General features: G+C 41.3%; 1 protein-coding gene across 1 annotated transcript; it reads left to right on the top strand.

Annotated features, from left to right (window-relative positions):
- Positions 1-995: 995 nt before the first annotated feature.
- Positions 996-18,526, top strand: LOC138966269 (phenylalanine--tRNA ligase alpha subunit A-like). The gene is made up of 14 exons (XM_070338423.1): positions 996-1,248; positions 9,666-9,803; positions 10,469-10,570; positions 11,094-11,212; positions 11,581-11,673; positions 12,199-12,327; positions 12,726-12,841; positions 13,236-13,320; positions 14,017-14,116; positions 14,350-14,518; positions 15,112-15,189; positions 16,009-16,123; positions 16,566-16,715; positions 17,655-18,526. Exons 1-13 carry the CDS (start codon positions 1,111-1,113, stop codon positions 16,669-16,671), a joined length of 1,488 nt encoding a protein of 495 aa, XP_070194524.1. The 5' UTR covers positions 996-1,110; the 3' UTR covers positions 16,672-16,715; positions 17,655-18,526.
- Positions 18,527-18,567: the final 41 nt, after the last annotated feature.

The following is an 18,567-nucleotide window of genomic DNA, read 5'->3' as shown; positions in this document are numbered from 1 at the left end:
ATCTTGATCTTGATATATTACACCAACAGGTCCCAAACTTGGAAATATTCGTTGGCGGAAAAATTGGGGAGAAATTATTGCTTTATATCGTAAAAAGTGAATGATTAAAATATATGTTGCTCCCTTTAAAAGTGTTTCTTTGTGAAATGTAAAAGTCAAATCTCTTTCTCTGTCTCTCTCTTTGACTATGACTCGGTCTCTGTCTCTCTCCCATTTTTAATCCCCCCTCTCTCTTTCTGTCTTACACAGGCTCTCAGTCTCTCCCTCCCTTGTGCTGTTCATGTATCAGTAGTCCGCCTCTCTCTCTCTCCCTCTCTCTATCTCAGTCTCTCTCAGTCTCTCTCTCTCTCTCTCTCTCTCTCTCTCTCTCTCTCTCTCTCTCTCTCTCTCTCTCTCTCTCTCTCTTGCTTCTCATAACATTTAATGTCAAATTACGAAAAGTCACAGTGATGGAAGACTTCGTTCTGATTATTTTCATATTGATCATATCTGTCCATAAAGCATCAGTGTTTCATAACGCAAGAATGTATGTATAGCCTACAACGTGTATATAGTCATGTGAATAGTTTTTCTGCCTTGCTTATCTTTTGTAATTGTTTTACGTATGTATATATATATATATATATATGTATTCAAGATTAGAATAGTCCCTCTCTGGGCAAGGGCTGGTTGAAAAGAAGCTCGTTTATATTGCTTATGCCACAACCCTCGTAAAATAAAATTTGATTTGATTTGATTTGATTTGATTTGATCTCTCTCTCTCTCGCATGATTATACCATTTTTATTAGTAGTGTAAGTCGATTCCGGTCAATTCCGGACGATTTTGGTCGATTCCGGGTAAAAGAAGTACCCAGACAACCTTCACCTTCACTCCTGGTTTTTGCAAAACTGTAACCTCTCCCCTAAACGCACTCGAAGATGAACGTGAAGATCAAAATCATGCTTCAACAAAACATCTAGATCTTTGATGAAAAATGTCAAATGTGAATTTTGATATTTCTAAAGATAAGTTTCTTGTCCTTCAAGCCCGGAATTCATTTAATCAGAAAACATTTGCTGATGCAACACTTACGAAAGCATGTTTGGATCATAACTTTTCAAAAACCAGCATGGCAGACTACAGAGAAACACTGCTTCAAGAAGTGGACAAAACCGGCGAGGTGGACACACTGTCATTCGCAAAAAAATTGGGAGTCAGCCACCAAGTCCTGGTCGGAGCCGTCAAAAGTCTTCAGTCACTGGGAGGTGTAAGTCACTGAAGCTTTGCTACAATCCGATCATAAAGACAATGTAGCTGGCATATGGGCACTTGTATTATCAATCCCTCTTTCAGTTACTGGTGCAGTGTGTCTCTTCAGGAAGTTTGATCTTATGTTCAGTCGAACCTGTATCTAGACCACCAAAGGGACCGAAAATGGTCGATGTAGACAGATGATCGGGTAATCTTGAACTTTAGTATGTTAAATTCATAGCTCAGAATCCAGTGGCATTCTTTACTTATTTTTGATACAGATCCCTGTAATCAGGCAAAAGAACATTTGTCGTAAAATTAATTGACGGATTGAGCTCCAAACTTAGGCATAATTAATTATTCTGGTTGTTTGATCGACGAAAATGACCCGAGAATGGCTACGTTGTCATCCAAGGGACATCACTAAGGCAAGGGGAGTTGCCTCCCCTGTCGCCGCTTAGGATTTATAAGTCCTTCTTTGATGCATGTAAACAAAATGCATTCCGAGCATTCATACAGTTCATTGCGTGACTCCAAAGGTATCTAAAATGACTTGTTCTGCTTACAAGTGCAGGTTCTGCAACTTTGGAGGCTTAAATGCCTCTGAATTCTAAGCTACAAATTTAACACACTAAAGTTCAAGACTACTGATGATCGTTATGAAAAGGTGAACCATATATAGTAAAAACAATTAGGGGATACTTGATTTTGAGGTGACGGTTGTGGGCAGCTATAGTATAGGACTAATAATTAGTGTTCGAGAGGTGCATGATCACAAGTGCAGGTTCGACTGTACAGTGTACCTTCAAACCATCTTGAAGGAAAATAACAATGCGAAAAACTATGAAGAGATTGTCTGCACAAGTAAAAGTTAGTGGAGTTGCTTGAATGACAGGGTCATGCATGTGAAGGACACCTTTTCAAGCATTGATCCTCACAGGGGTGGCCGAATCTCAAAAATTTAACTCATCTGACTCATCAGCCAGGCGAGCAACCTCAAGAAAGTCTCTAGCCCGCTAAAAATTTTACAATTTTTTTAAGGCTTGGTTATGTCTATCCTATGTTCTTAGATTATAATATTGATTTTGAACAAAATCAAACCAAGGGTCTTCTCCCCATCCTCTCCACTATCGAGTGGACTGGGTGGCCGAGTGGTAACGCACTTGCGCTCGGAAGCGAGAGGTTGCGAGTTCGACCCTGGATCAGGGCGTTAGCAATTTTCTCCCCCCTTTCTTAACCTAGGTAGTGGGTTCAAGTGCTAGTCTTTCGGATGAGACGAAACACCGAGGTCCCTTCGTGTACACTACATTGGGGTGTGCACGTTAAAGATCCCACGATTGACAAAAGGGTCTTTCCTGGCAAAATTGTATAGGCATAGATAAAAATGTCCACCAAAATACCCGTGTGACTTGGAATAATAGGCCGTGAAAAGTAGGATATGCGCCAAAATGGCTGCGATCTGCTGGCCGATGTGAATGCGTGATGTATTGTGTAAAAAAATTCCATGTCACACGGCATAAATAAATCCCTGCGCCTTAAATATTTGCGCGATATAAATTGCATAAAATATAAAATAAAAATAAAAAAATAAAAAATAAATCCGTGCGCTTAGAACTGTACCCACGGAATACGCGCGATACAAGCCTCATATTGATTGATTGATTGATTAATCACTCGCCAGTGTTCTTTGAATGGTCGAACACGAACAAATTATGAACAGTGTTTGTGTGAATCACTGAATCACTCCCCAGTCCCAGGGTTTGTATTTATACACACAAAATAGCAGTATGTGGTACGTACGAAACTAGGATCCACGACTAAACCTCCTGCCTTATCTAGCTTATTTGCGCCGTTCTTCACCGATGCAAGTTGTAAAGCAATTCATGTTTCGCGCAACTTGATCGATGTAACCAAAAAGCATTGTTGCTCTCTTCCTATGTATGTATAACCAACTGTTTTTTCAAATAATTCATGCATTGATTTGTTAAAATCTGCACTCTAAAAGTAAAACAATCTTTGCGAAGTTGAAATTCATTCAAATAAAGAGAAGTTATGTCTGCTGTGTATTTTTTTTAAAAACACTAAAACGGTGTTCACTCAAAACAGGGGACACGCCTATTGCTAGAAAAATACGTACACTTCGTGAAAGAAAGTTTCACACAATGATTTTTGATGAGGAAAACTGTTTTGTGCACCAAATTTTTTTCGATGTGTATAGTTATCTTGATTTATAATGTTGAAAATTGCTGAAAGTCTTTGAAACAGACTATAGTTTTTGAAAAAAACTTTAGTGTATTTTTAGGTTTATGAACAATTCTGTATGATGCCAGATATGGCTTTCCCAATGTAACATAAGAAAGAACCCATTGTTATTCAGCGAATTAAGACATTTTACGAATTATAGTGGTTTTATTGTTTGTAAATTTACTTCATAAACATTGTTGCAAAAATAAACTCAAACATGATCTTTTGACGCCATGAGTTTACGTAAGCATTTGGTCGAAAAATAGTTACTAACAGATCGTTCAAAATGGCTGCGATGTAGCGAGGTTGCTGTGTTTCATCTGCATTTTGGAGTCTTCCGCACACTCCGGTGCTAATGTAAATGATCAGGACGGTAAGGTTAACAATAGAACTACCAAAAAATCGTATTTTCAGCAGGGGGCACACTATTTTTCAAGTCTTGATGATCGTGAATATTTTTTTAAGAAAAGATATTCAACAAAATAAGGCTACGAATTCTTCAAAATTGAGGTGCACCTCGAGGCCGATGTCTTTTCTTTAATGGTAGGTCATTTTTTAACACCAAAAACAACGCAAAAGACACGTTTGAACTGCCTAACTGCACAAGTTGAAAGCTTGTTATTTTGTCCCCCTGTTTTTGGACTACCGATTTTCCACGAGAGTGACCTTTCCTTGGCTTGGTTATGTCCATCCTATGTTCTTAGATTATAATATTGATTTTGAACAAAATCAAACCAAGGGTCTTCTCCCCATCCAATTCCAATAGGCCAGTCTCCTCTCCACTATCGGTAATCACTCGCCAGTGTTCTTTGAATCAATGGTCGATCATTTCTATTTATTATGCTGTTGCTCTTCTCCTTTTTTCAACATCATTCTTTTCAAGTTATCTTTTTACAATGGTTCACCTGATAATAGATATATGTGCGTGTTTGGAATCATGAGTAGTAAAATTAGAAACTGCCCAGCCGCAGCCCGAATAAAATGTCGAAAGCACGGAAGAGAAAGAAGCACCGTTCTCGTGTCGCTAGAACTTAGTGGTTATTTTTATACTGCAGAAGTTTCTGCATGTGTATTTGCCTTTGAAAAAATGGAAACACAGTAGTGTAACCAAAAGTTGCTTTGCATTTGACCAGAACTTTCACAGGCCAGCTAGACAGTTTTGACTAGCCTGGCGGATTTTTTACTCTCCCCTGGCGACCGGGTGGTGGATTAGGACATCCCTCACATAACAGGAAGTTATCAACTTATGTAACTTTCACCACATTAGCCACGTGTACACAGGGATGCAGAAGTTAAAAACATGTCCATTAACCCTGCGGACTAATTATTTATTCAGATTCACTATCCCACAGAAATTTCCACTGGCCGTAATTTAATTTTTTACCTAAGCAATGTAGAGCTCTCGACCTAGTCTCTCAACAAACACTCTTTCAAGGCTTTAGACAAACTGTCAGTCTTGTATGATGACTAGGCAAAAAAGAGAGGTAGAAAAATAACTTGATAAGAGATATATTTCATAATAATATTGAAACAGTAAAACTGGAAACTGCTACCTCAGGAGCTGATCCCAAACTTTCCGCTCCACCATAGTGGGAGTGATTTGCGATATTTCATTTGTCAGCAATATTTCTATGCACCATGTTTTTCCGCATCCCTCGCTAACCTTACTATTCTAATCTTTCAGACAGAAACAAAGAAAGCAGCAGCTAACAAGCTTTTTTGTTCCAGTGAACTCAGGTAGGTAGGTGGTTGGCTGAGACTAACTTGTAATCTGTAGACAGATTTCTTGTATTTCTCTTAGCATTCGGAGAGACAACCATTGAAGTGTGAACTGTCATGAAAGAACAGGTTTTCAAGTATTTTTCATCCCCCCAAAACCTGGTGCATAATATGGAGACTGAGAGTGAGATGTATACAGCACTTGTACCATTCACCAACACCCCCACCCCACCTCAAACCCCCTTTCTTCACTGTGGCTGTTTAAAGTTTTATCAAATTAAATACAGACACTGAGACAGTAGATAAAAAGTACATGTACAGCAGACCCTTTCTGATTTTAAACTCAACTCATCCTGATTTAAGACTCTGCTTTCTGGGATTTTCTATTGTATTCAGTAACTGAAAATTTACCTCCATTTATCTTAACCTCCCCCCCTCCCCCAACACAATTTAGAAAAGTTCTTCTATAATGCTGAAAGAATATTTTTTCAATGCATGCTTATGTGCGTATGGATGCAACTTAACAACCGGCCCCCGTAGCGCAGTGGTTAGCGCATCGGGCTGCGGGCCGGGAGGTCGTGAGTTCAAATCCCATCAGGGTCATGTGTGTTTTTCGGGCTACGGCCGGCTCCTACCCAGAGTGGAAGTGCTATGGTTCCTATGGGAAGGCTGGGATCACACAGCCGAGTGTCATTCACTTAACGAATGCGACTTTGAGGGTGCTCAGGTTCTGTTTACCTGACCAACACCGCAGGTGCTGCAGTTGTCAGGCCTGGTTGACGCCAGGATATATTATGACAGTAAGCGTAGAATGTTGCCCTGTCACGTAGTCTCAACCCAAATTGGAAATCCAAAGCATCATCATTATAATCATCCTCATCTTATTAATCATCCAAAATAATATATTGTCCTTGCACTTGTGGCCCTTCATGCCCGGAACTCTCAGTGTTCCTGTTCGATCCTTCCCTGAATAGTAGTTCTGCTGTCAGTCTTCAACGTGTGACGTTCTGGGGGGTCGACGGAGGGACGTGGTGGCGGTCTGCTCTCTCGAGGGGACGCTCACTCAGTCTGGCTCCGCGACTTAATAGTCAATGTCGTTAGTAGGGGGCATAGTAGGTAGTGGGCTGCGTCCGTTAGCTCGGGACAGACCCACTACTGAACACCGTCGAAGTGACTCAGCAGAAGTGCAGTGTCATCTTCCGAGGGTAGCCCACCCGACATCCTCCCCTGGAGCGTCTGTAAAATCGACAAGTCTGGCAGCGGAACGAAATTCAGATGTGGATTGGGCAGTGAATGCAGGGACGAGGCGGTGTAAGAGCACAACGGGACAAGGAACAGGTGTAAAGACGGAGAGAGAAAAAAAAACCAAAAAAAACTTATAAATGTGTAATAGTTACAAGACCAATCAAATTCCTACTCTTTATCTGTACATGCTCTAGGTAGCTTAGGCCTGTTCTTAAAGGCAGAGTAAGCCTCCCGTAAACCATCACAGATACGGTCAGGCTTTTACACACAGTACAAACACCATTTCATTTAAACACTCACCAATTGAGAACATCCTAGGTGCCCTCCGTAAAGAGCGAACAATTTTCAAAGAATTTATTTTTGCGTGGTTTATCTTACCCCTGAGCCATCGTGAACCCGTGTGATCCAGTTTTCCCTTTTCACAATGCAGTCGTCATAGTTAGTCATTTGAATGCGACTCGACGTGAGCTTATCTACAATAGCACGTTTTTTTTATGCACGAAACAACGGCTGTGGTTCACAAGAACTCTAGCGATGGCTTTTGACTGTTGAGAGGAACGGCGATTTGCACTGATAAACCGGCCGTCGTCTGCTACGACCCTTGCGTGACCCTGCTTCCGGGCTTTTCTTTTTTTAAACTTTCACAACTTCGAATTGTTCTGATCTTGTCTTGATGAAAAACGAATTCTTTTATGATTAAAGAATGTTTGTGTAACAAGCTGTCAATTTATTATTTAGATTTTAAAAGTTAGGTCTAGCGCAAAAACGAGGCGCCGTTGTTGTTAACGGAACAAGTCTACGAAAATAAATTCTTTGAAAATGTCTCACGCTCGACAGAAAGCAGCCAGGATGTTCCTGTTCGGTGAGCGTTCAAATGGAAGTATGCTTGTACTGTATTTAGACGCTCGGGGAGCTCTGTGATGGTTTACGGGAGGCTTACTGTGCCTTTAAAGTAAACAAGGAAGTATTTTAGCGCTAGGCACTGGGCAAGTGGATCGATCTGATGCAACAATGTGCACTCACCTTGCAGTATAAAACATTGATATAACCTTGCGGGGCTCACAGTTGAGTCAAGTCAGCATGAGTGACACAGACTACAGAGAGATCTTACTGCAGGAGGTGGAGAGAGCGGGTGAGGTTGATACGTTCTTGTTGGCCAAGGCACTGGGTAAAGATCATCAGCTTCTTGTCGGAGCGGTTAAAAGTCTGCAGTCGTTTGGGGATGTGAGTTGCTGGCTTTAATGTCTTAAGGAATTTTAATTTTAATTGAGTTGACATGGAGTCGAGACGGGTTTTTGTTTTGAAACAGACTTTGTTAAAAGGCCGTTTTTTGTGGTTTTTTTTTACAAAGGGGATATGTTTATAAGGTGTTTGTTTATTTTGTGTGTGGTTGTGTATTTTGTGATGTTTTTTGTTAGGATACAGTTAGATTGTAAATCTGATTTCTGTAAATACAATAGGTGAATTTCTTAAATAACTCTGTCAGGTTTTTATGGGATGTGGAAGAGTGAATACCCTTACTTTTCCTCTGACAAACATTGGAGGGGCCTGGAGTCACTAGCGAGGATGGTGTCAGGAACATGTGCTCCTTTATTTTCGACACACCTCTTGCTATTGACCAGCCCGTCCAATGTTTTGTCACAGGACACTCTAGGGTATTCACTCGTCCACAACCCATACAAACCTGTCAGAGTTATTTTCGGAATTCGTCTATTGATAAGCTCACCTTATATTTTGTGGTCTAAAATGATTTTATGAACTTGTTATTTCAAAGGGGATCAACGGCAGCCATAAGAAAGTTGTTCTGTGATGTAGCTTTTAGCTCAACTCCCACACACACACTCCAAATACAAGTAGTTTTAGTAGAGTTTAATACTTGTTTTCATAAACTAGACTTTATTTTTATTTTAGCTGCTGCGTTTACAACTGTTTCAAGCAATGTTACAAAACTACCACATTGTTACTGACCAGCGATTTGTGTGTATGGTTTAGAATGTCATTTTCATTTCTCTTGCTTTTTCCCTGGTTAAGCATGTCTATCTGTCGGTTACAGTGCTTGGGTGTCAGACTTTTTTTAACCACAATATTAAGCCAAATTCCCGGACAACTCTGAGCAATAAAATATTCGGTAAAACTGCTGCATATGTAGATATCCATTTCTTATTATTTAGCTTTTTAATGTCATTTTAAATAGAGTCCTGCCCTGGTGACCACCTCTCTATAACAACCACCTGCCCTTAACAACCATCTCAAAGGATCCCCAACCACTTATTTTTTTCTCAATATGATTCAACTTTCCATAGCAACCACCTGTCAGTACAGTAACAAACGTTTTTGGTTGTTCCATTTTTTGGGTGGTCGTTATTGACAGGTCCAACTGTAGTTATTCTTTTTTGTGTGAGTTTTTTGGGAACAAGTGTTTTCACAGAACAAACTAGTGTCTGACACACGGCTGGGATGTGTTTGAACAGACCTGGCTCATGTGTTTGCACATACTTGGAGAACTGGTGATATCCGGTGATTAAAGACAGAGTGGTGCTGATAAGAACATAAAACACAGGACATAGACAATATCCAGCAAGTATTTAGGTTCTGTGTAGGCCTGTTCACTTGCAGTTCTAGTCATGGAATATGTTAGTGTTAGAAGTTTGCACATTTTATGCAGTGTCATGTGTGGGTGTATGTGACATGTGTGTGCATATTACAAAAAATGTATGGGGTCAATCAACAGATCTACAGTCCCTGTTAGTTACACTAAAAGCAAAAAACAAAATTAGTGTGCATGTTGATGGCCCAGCTCCCCCCCCCCCCCCTCTCTCTCTCTCTCTCTCTCTCTCTCTCTCTCTCTCTCTCTCTCTCTCTCTCTCTCTCTCTTCCCCTTAACCCCCTGCCTCCTACCCAGAGTATCACTCTAACTCTGCTTACAAGATTTGCTGAAAGTTAAATGTCTGTCTGTCTGTACTCTTTCTGCAGCAGAGAAAAATACCTGTGCTGATGATCTGATAAACAAAGCGCTCTAAATACATACGACATGTGTAATAGAGTCAGAGAGAGTTATTCGGAACCAGTCTCCTGGCACCTGAGAGACTAGCAAGCATTGAAATGAACAAGGGACTTTCATCCTAAGAAAAAAAGTGTTCCTGTGCTGATGATTTACCACACTTCAAAGAACAACCACTTGAGATTAAAAATCAAAGTTTGATATTGGTTTTTTTTCTGTTTCAGATCGTGACTGTAGAGCAAGTGCAGAACAAGTACCTGCAGCTGACGGATGAGGGGTCGGAAGTCTTGGAGAACGGCAGCCATGAGGCGCGCGTCTTCAATGCTGTTCCACAGGACGGAATCCTGCAGTCCGACCTGATGGTAGGCAGACTCCCATGGCAATAACCCAATTTAGCCCTGTGTGAGACAGGCGTTATGGCCTAGTGGATAAATCGCCGGCCACCAAAGCGGAAGGTCATGTGTTCGAAGCCTGGTGGGTTAAGGGTGGCAATTTTTCCGATCTCCCTTGTCAACTTATGTGCAGATCTGCTACTGCCTTATCCCCCTTTGTGTGTACATGCAAGCACAAGACCAAGTGAGCACGGAAAAGATCCTGTAATCTATGTCAGAGTTCGATAGGTTATATAAACATGAAAATACAAAGTATGCATCCTCCGAAAGCGGCCTATTGCTGCCTAAATGATGGGGTAAAAATGGTTATAGACATAAAATCCAACTCGTGCAAAAGACACGAGTGTACGTGGGAATTTGCATGCTCCATCCAGCTGTATATTGTTTTGTGATTGCATAGCTATGTTAGTCTCATATTCATGGTTGTGTATGTGGTACACAGAGGAAAAGGAAAAGTTATTGAGAGATGTATTAGACTTGCAGCACTTTGGTTCCGTAGAAATTAGCAACAGTCTTATCTATTATGTGTGACAAGTCAAAAGCAAAGTTTCTGTTTGGGCCCACACTCGCACAGTAAAGTTGAATTGTAACTTCGTATTGTGTTATATTGTAGCCTTGTTATACTCATTTTGCAGAAAAGCGTTCCCAATGCCAAGGTCGGATTCAGCAAGGCCATGTCGGCGGGATGGATTCGCATGGACAAGGCCGCAGAGGGAGGGCCTAAAGTCTACCGAAAAGTATGGCGTCTTTGTAACCGTGGAACTTCTCTTTCAAGACACCTCAATTTGAGTCACATCTCTCTCACACTTTTTCTTCACAGCCATTTTTGTTTACCCCCATTTTAAGATTCACGACGTTTTAAGTCCTGATATTCTCAGGGTTTTGTGGGTCTTGAAAACGGGGTACCACTGTACTTAACCCATAGCTGCGAACCCTCATGATTTAATGTGGCATTTCCTGATTTTCTAGGTGTTTTTATTTTATTTTATTATTCTTATCATTTAAAGATCATTGAAACTGTTAGTTCAATTTTATATCTTAAAAGCAGCCGAGTCATTCTTTTGGACTGATTTGTTTGGGGGAGGATGTTTAGAAATGTTGGAAGAGAGTGTGATTTGAAAGAGTGTGTTGATTTAGGGGCCTTTGTGTGTGCGCATAATTTGTGAAAGCACATGGGTGTGTGCACATGCACTCTCTTCTTATTTTTGCTTCAGTTGTATATGTTCACACTATTTTACACAACGTTTCTCTCTGTTCAAGGTGGATGCAATTGAAGACAAAGTGAAAGAATGTCTTGTGAAACTTCGCGAACTCAAACTCGATGGTGTAACGGATGCAGAGAAGAATGAGTACAAGAAACGAAAACTCATAGCTGAAGTGTAAGCAGCGATTATACTACAAATTCTGCTGTGTATTTCTTGATTTCAGTTGGGTTTGCTGAGTGGCTGTTATTAATTGAATCACCACACACATACAATCATCCTTACATCCACACACACACACACTCGTGCACAGACACAAACAAGCACACACATAAGCTCAAACGCTGACAGCGATTTGTATTTGCTGTTCAAGCTGCAGTTAATCTCTCTGTTGTCAGCATGAAATTGTGTGAAAAGCTCTGTTGCAAACTGTAGGGTGCACTGTAATGAGGTGTTAGATACTGTGATTGTGATCAAACTCCATGTTAATTTTCTGTATCGGAAAAATAAATTATTGTTATTGTTATAATTTTTTATGATTTCAGGAAAGAGACGGGTTACAAGCTGAGGAAGGGAGAGAACTTTACGCTGACCGTGGAGAAACCTGAAGTGGACCTTACGCCTGCCATGATAAGCAGGTGGGGGCAGGAATGTTACTCTTTCTTATCATGGGCAAATTTGCTGAAATTATTAACAGTTTCGACAATTTTCACAAGTTTAAGGCAGTACTTGGTGTCACCTTTTCTCAACATTGAAATAAAGGTCGTCAGCTATGCCAAAATAATTTGGTGATTTAAAATAAGTTTAGGGGTTTAGGCAACTGTGGACGCATAAAGGACATCTCTTTGTGTGGATGTGGAAGGGGGGAGGGAGGTTGTTGGACGGTTTGTTGATGGAGTGATCTAAAAAAAAATTAATGGAGGAAATTTTTTTTTTTTAGATTTATTTTTTGTTTTCTGTGTGTTTATGTACAGAACTGCAAGTATTAATTATGTTTTGCGCCTATAAAGTAAGTTGTCGTCAGCTTTTGATCATGTCTTGAACTTGTATATCATTCAATAACATCCAGCCGAAGACTGTCTGTGTTTGAAAAGGTAATCAGCAGAATTTTTGTAGTGATAAAATAGTTCTGTCGTGTAGTAACTTATGAATTTCCTTCACAGTGGTGCATGGAAGACCAAGCAGTTCAAGGATTACAACTTCGATGCTCTGGGCGTTCCCCCCGACACGGGTCATCTACATCCTCTGCTCAAAGTGCGGACACAGTATCGACAGATCTTCTTGGAAATGGGGTGAGAACAGCAGGATTGACTCCCTTTATTTACAGACTTGGAGTCTTCAGTGCTTGCAACAACAACAAAATAAATTTTCTGTGTATGTTGAGAGTTGGATTAAGCGGGATGGTAGTCTTGCAGCAAAAAAATTGAATAGACATTCAGTTAAGAGGCGCAGAGAATGCTAGTCAAGTGTGGGTGCTACATGTTCAGGGAGATTAAAAAAAGATTTACTTTCCATTGACATCTAAGCTTCCCCTAAATCACAGTAATGCCATGATGAATGTCAGTGTGTAGTAAGATTGTCATGTATTTGTAGAGAGCAAAGTTTGCCACAGTCTCATTTTTAGTTTGTTCAAGACAGAGGGAGCATTGTCCTTTTGCCTACTATGATTGAAACGATTGTTTCTGTACAGGTTCCAGGAGATGCCAACCAACAACTTCATCGAGAGCAGCTTCTGGAATTTCGACACACTATTCGTGCCTCAGAAGCACCCAGCCCGTGACGCTCAAGACACCTTCTTCATTTCAGGTAAGAGAGGGAAGAAGGGTGGGATGTTGGTATTTATTTGAAGGTGTAGTACAACTGTTCTTTTCTGTGGTACCCCTTTGATCACCTTCACATATATGGCTCTTTCTGCTCAGAAACCTGCTTACTTGATAGTAGCCTCCAATCCTCATCTATTCATATGGTGCTGTTGCTCTTCCATTTATATATGTACCATGCCTTTAAAAAAGGACAAAAATGTGAACATTCTTTAGTTCAGACCCAGATTTAAAAAATATGGGGGAAAAACTTTCTGCATCTGTGTGAAATGCTTATGCTTCTCATTTCAGGTAGATTGCATTGTTATTATGTGGCTTTAGTAAACAAGTACTGTTGCAATTTTTGAAATTGTTGTTTTTTCTGAACTTGGAATGTATAGATCCAGCAACAGCGAGTGCCTTCCCCATGGACTACCTGCAGAAAGTGGCGAGAGTTCACGGCCCTGGCGACTTCGGCTCCACTGGGTAGGCACTAAAAAGAAGGAAGGGTTAGAGAAAAGAAGCAGAAGGTTGGTTCTTTCATGTGGAGGATGGGGGAAGGGCTGTTGGTATTAGAGAAAAGAAGCAGAAGGTTGGTTCTTTCATGTGGAGGATGGGGGAAGGGCTGTTGGTATTAGAGAAAAGAAGCAGAAGGTTGGTTCTTTCATGTGGAGGATGGGGGAAGGGCTGTTGGTATTAGAGAAAAGAAGCAGAAGGTTGGTTCTTTCATGTGGAGGATGGGGGAAGGGCTGTTGGTATTAGCTTGAAACATTCTCAACATGATGCGGAAAAAAATGGTCAACTTTGTGCTTTTAATTAAGCAAAAAATGAATTCAATGCTTGCTATTTTTGGATCAAAAAGTCAGGTGAGAGGACTCTAGCACATTGTAAATCAGGCACCTGCAAGAAGCTTGCTGATGCACGATGAGCTCCTGTCACTGGCTACCTCTCTCTCAAAGATGGGTGGAGTAAAAGTCATGGGTCTGCCAAACCAGGGAAATGCAGGAGGCAGCCCAGAGATCTCCATGTTTGGCAGACCCTTGACTATTACTCCAGCCTGTGTGTGTTTTTTTTAACTAATTTCACCCAGTCCCAAGGTCATAGCTTGGATTCCTTTATTTGTTGTCATAAAGAGTGATGTGGTTAGCGATGAAGTAACTCCTGTGGTGTTTCACTGAACAGGTACGGTTACGAATGGTTGACGGAAGAGACGGAGAAGAACGTTCTGCGCACACACACCACGGCCGTCAGTGCTCGCATGCTGTACAAACTGGCACAGGAGGTAATCATGTGTTCCTTGTTTGTTCTTTTGTTCCTTTCAGTTTTGGTTGAGGTTTGAAGTGTCAATTCTGCATACACATTGTTATGTGCATCACAAAAATGAGAAGTTTTATGCAGTTGATGCTGGTCTTAAAAGAAAAACATTGCTGTACTATAGGGTCAGTAGGCTTCCTCCATTACCTGGACACACTTACACTTAAAATGCAATGCTCAAATTACTTTTGTCTTCTGCAGAAGACCTTCCGGCCAGTCAAGTACTTCTCCATCGACCGAGTGTTCAGGAATGAGAATCTGGATGCCACGCATTTAGCGGAGTTCCACCAGATAGAGGGGGTGGTCGCTGACCGAGGCCTGACCCTTGGTCATCTCATGGGCATCATCCAGGAGTTCTTCCACAAACTGGGTCAGTGGAGTGTTCATTATGCTTGCTAGGTGCAAAAGCCTAGTGGTTAAGACGTCGACTTTCCGTGTGGAAGGTTTAGGGTTCAAACCCTGACTGTGTCTGGTGGGATAAAGCTGGCGAATTTTCTGATCTCCCAGGTGAACTTATGTGCAGAACTGCTAGTGTTATCCCCCTTTGTGTTTACATGCAAGAACAAGACCAATTACACACAAAAAAGATCCTGTCATTTATGTCTGAGTTTTGTGGATAACAGTAGCATGAAAATAACCACCATACATCCCCCAAATAAAGTATGACTGCCTAAATGCCAGGGGGGGGCGTAGGCTTAAAAAAAAAACACTTGTGCAAAAACACAAGTGTACATGGGAGATGCAGCTCATGAATGCAGAAGAACAAAAATAAGATAATGCTTGCGCGCAGCTGAAGTTCCACAGTTTTCATGTGTAGAACCACTCATGGTGTTTAGTAATCTGCCTTCGATCCTGCCAGTTAATTGTGATTGATTGCTACAAAGGTGTTTACTTTTGTACTTTGTAAGAAGAGTTGACAGTCATTGACATGAAAACTTTAAAATGTGTTATCCTTTGTTTTAGGGATCCGGAGGTTGCGTTTCAAGCCAGCTTACAACCCCTACACTGAGCCGAGCATGGAGATCTTCAGTTACCACGAAGGTAAGTGTTGCTTACTTAAACACCCCACTATATTAATTTATTTAAACCAATAGTTAGACACACTTTTTTCTGGCAGAAAGACATCTGTCTTCAGCAAATCTTTCTTTGTGTGTGTTGAATGCCAGTGGAATAACAGTGGGGCAGACCACTTCCTCGGATGACTTTTGACCCATTTTGTACCAGGTGATGAAATGTTGGTGTATGCTGAATCTTAGCAACTAGCTGAAATCAAACTTAGGAACATTTTAAAATCAAATCAAAAAGAAATCAAATCAAATTAACTTTATTATCTCACATGGGGAAATTGCAGTGGTGGTACATGTAACATAAAGACAAACGAAAGACTATAACATTAAAATGTCTAGTTCTCTGCTTCTCCAAAGTTGCCCTGCTTACAGGTACAAAGAAATGCGTTGAGATTTGCAGCTGTGGTGTATTGAGACCAGGTGCACAAGAAAGTTACCACCCAAACGAGAGCAAGCCACGGTGTTGGAAACTGAGGTGTGTGTGCGATTTCAACCAATCAGGCTCTGCGGCTGGCTCCCGTTGGGGTGGTTACTTTCTCGTGCACCTCAGCCCTGGGCTCTTGCAACTGTCACCATGGTTACAGGTCTGAAGAAGTGGTGAGGATGGCAACAGTGGTGTGTTCAGATCAGAGATGTTGCCACCTTAATGTCACATATCTTTTCCTCGAAAGCTGCGTATGGCTGCCTGAATGGCGTGTTAAAACGGCCATACACATAAAAAGTCGGAGTTTCAACCCATGTACAAATAAGAAGAATGTCACATGTCTAATACTATCTGTCGCCATGGTTACAGGTCTGAAGAAGTGGGTAGAGGTTGGCAACAGCGGTGTGTTCAGACCAGAGATGTTGCTACCCATGGGGCTGCCAGAGGACGTGACTGTCATCGCCTGGGGCTTGTCTTTAGAAAGGTATGTGCACATTTACACCACCCATAATATAAGCTGTTAGGATTGCTGAGAATGAGTCGCCACAGAGAGTGGTTGCAGTTGGATTGTTGTGGGTCACAAATTATAGAGGACTTGCTTCGAGAACCTGAGAAATAAAGTGTGGCTCTCACCAACGACACAAATCTACAGCTGCAGACAAGACCTGAGAAGATAGCATCCATTGTCCCAGTGTTTTGATGATGGTGTAAATACAGTCAAGGAAAAAGAAAAAGAAGATAAAAGACTAAAAAGGAGGATTATGGGTGGTAGAGTTTATGTGGAGATTTGGGAGGGTTTACAGGGATAAAGAGTGAGTCAGTTGTGTTCTGCACCTGAAGCCACTGTCCCTTGTTTCAGTAGAAGTCGTTAGCTAAAGTGGTTCGTTGTCACTGCCTGCGATTTCCTATTTGTTTACTTTTTGCAGACCAACAATGATCAAGTACGGCATCAACAACATCCGTGACCTCATCGGGCCCAAGGTCAACCTTCAGATGGTGTACGACAATCCCATCTGTCGGCTAGACAAGTAATATGCTGTGAAGGTTAAAAAGACTATCTGAATTAGCAGGCTCCACAGGGGTCGACACTAACTTATTTGGCCTGGGGCCACACTGGCCCCGGAGATGGAAATTGCTGGGGCGGAAAACAAAAATCTGGGGCCCACTGTTATTCATGCTAAGTATATATATATATGTGACCCTCCACCACGGAATGAGTCGCATGTCACCTTTGCATGATTTTCATATTTTTACATTTTCTAAAGAGTCTTTTATGCTCTATCCAGTGGTGAAAACCGTTTTAGAAAAGAGCGAAAACTGTTTGAGTTAAGCCTGTGACTAAGGTGACCGTCACACTGTTACCAGACACTCCCCGGACTTTTATTAAGCCTTGCGCAGAACCGCGCGAGGTGACATGCGACTCATTTCGTGGTGGAGGGTCACATATATATATACCTTCAGAATCCCCACTTTTTCCAAGTGGTTCTCCGCTATAAGATCTGCACGGGCGGCAATGCATTGTCTGTTTTTCTTCATCGTACTGAAGCCAGGGAAATTCTTTCAACCATTTGACATTGAAATTACGACAGCGCTTCGCGCTTTTGGCTGCATCGGTCTCCTTTTTTCGTTTCTCTCCACCCTGTTCTTCATCTTCATTTCCATGTCTTTTTACACTAGGGATGTGTCGCCACATTTTGCGTTTGGCATTTGAAGGCGATACTTATCTCTCACGCTAAAAAGCGCAATCTGGGAGTTATTTCCCTTGCGGCATTGTCCTTCGACGATTTCAATGTTGTTGTTTTTCTTGACTGCGGCATTGATCGTTACGCAAATTTCAGTGACGACTTTGACTGGCGATTTTTAGTGATTGGCTCTGGCATTAGAATTTTCGGTTTGTTATTGTTGGAATTTATCCTGGGGCGGAGTGGGCCCCAAGCTTCGGCAATGTTTGGGGCGGAACACAAAACTCTGGGGCGTTCCGCCCCCCGCCCCCGCTAGTGTCGAACCCTGCTCCAGTTAAAACTGTGACTGTGAGTAGCATGGGAGGAACATTTAATAAAAAGGGGCTGAAAGGTTCTCATTCAAAACTGAGTGTGACATGGTCTAGAAGGTGCTGGGTTAAAATTGTGACTTTGTGGGCAATGTCGGATGACAATCTTAGACTGATGTCATGGTCTATAAGAAGTTTTTTCTCGTGCTCCACTGGTTCAGTAGTAGTGTTTCAGTAACTAGTGTTCCTCATTAGGCGGAATCATCTCACAAGGTTGATCAAGCACAGGGTAGGTAGGCAAGGTGAATGCATGGGAAAATCTGGGAACTTGACAGTGACTGCACAGCTGTTCAGTCTGTCAACCTAGTTGTATGCAACCTGGGACTATTCTTTATAACACCTTCACTAAAAAAAGGGGGTGGACAATGTGTTACCATTTATGACAGGGGTTTTGCTTGATGTCAGGTGTCCCTTAGTTCGTTTAGTCTTTCCTATGTCAGTTTCTTGTCTATCCTCTTCTGTGCTCAATTTTCTCTTTATCTCCTTTTATTCTTCTATATTTATTTGATGAAGAAGAACTATAAATGAAAAAATTCAGTCTGAATATGCGTATAAAAAAACAAGAAAGGTTCAGTTGTTGGGAAAGTTTAATTGTATGTGTAGACAAAACAAAACAACAAAAGATTGTTTCCATTTTCCATTGTCTATGTTTTGCTTTACAGTTTTGTACTTGCAAAAATTCTTCAAATGGATCTTACTTAGATATGTTCATATCAGGTAAGGTGACTTGTTGCAGAGTCTGTGATGAATGTGTGAATAGAAGCAGACTTGAAATGTATAACATGTGTGTCCTCGGTGCATGTGATTTTCTTTGCGCATTAAAGTGGAAGGAACTTCTGATCTTTGTCCACTTGTTGCAGTATTCTTTAAAAAAATTT

This window comes from Littorina saxatilis, linkage group LG5 (genome assembly GCF_037325665.1).
Source record: "Littorina saxatilis isolate snail1 linkage group LG5, US_GU_Lsax_2.0, whole genome shotgun sequence".
NCBI lineage: Eukaryota > Metazoa > Mollusca > Gastropoda > Littorinimorpha > Littorinidae > Littorina > Littorina saxatilis.
This window is presented reverse-complemented; position numbering and strand designations above follow the sequence as displayed.

Excerpts from the sequence above, each read along its gene's own strand:
- LOC138966269 (XM_070338423.1), top strand. The coding sequence starts at position 1,111 with ATGGCAGACTACAGAGAAACACTGCTTCAAGAAGTGGACAAAACCGGC. Across the intron at positions 11,213-11,580 it reads CGAAAACTCATAGCTGAAGT|GAAAGAGACGGGTTACAAGC; the intron begins GTAAGCAGCGAT and ends TTATGATTTCAG. Across the intron at positions 12,842-13,235 it reads AGACACCTTCTTCATTTCAG|ATCCAGCAACAGCGAGTGCC; the intron begins GTAAGAGAGGGA and ends TGGAATGTATAG.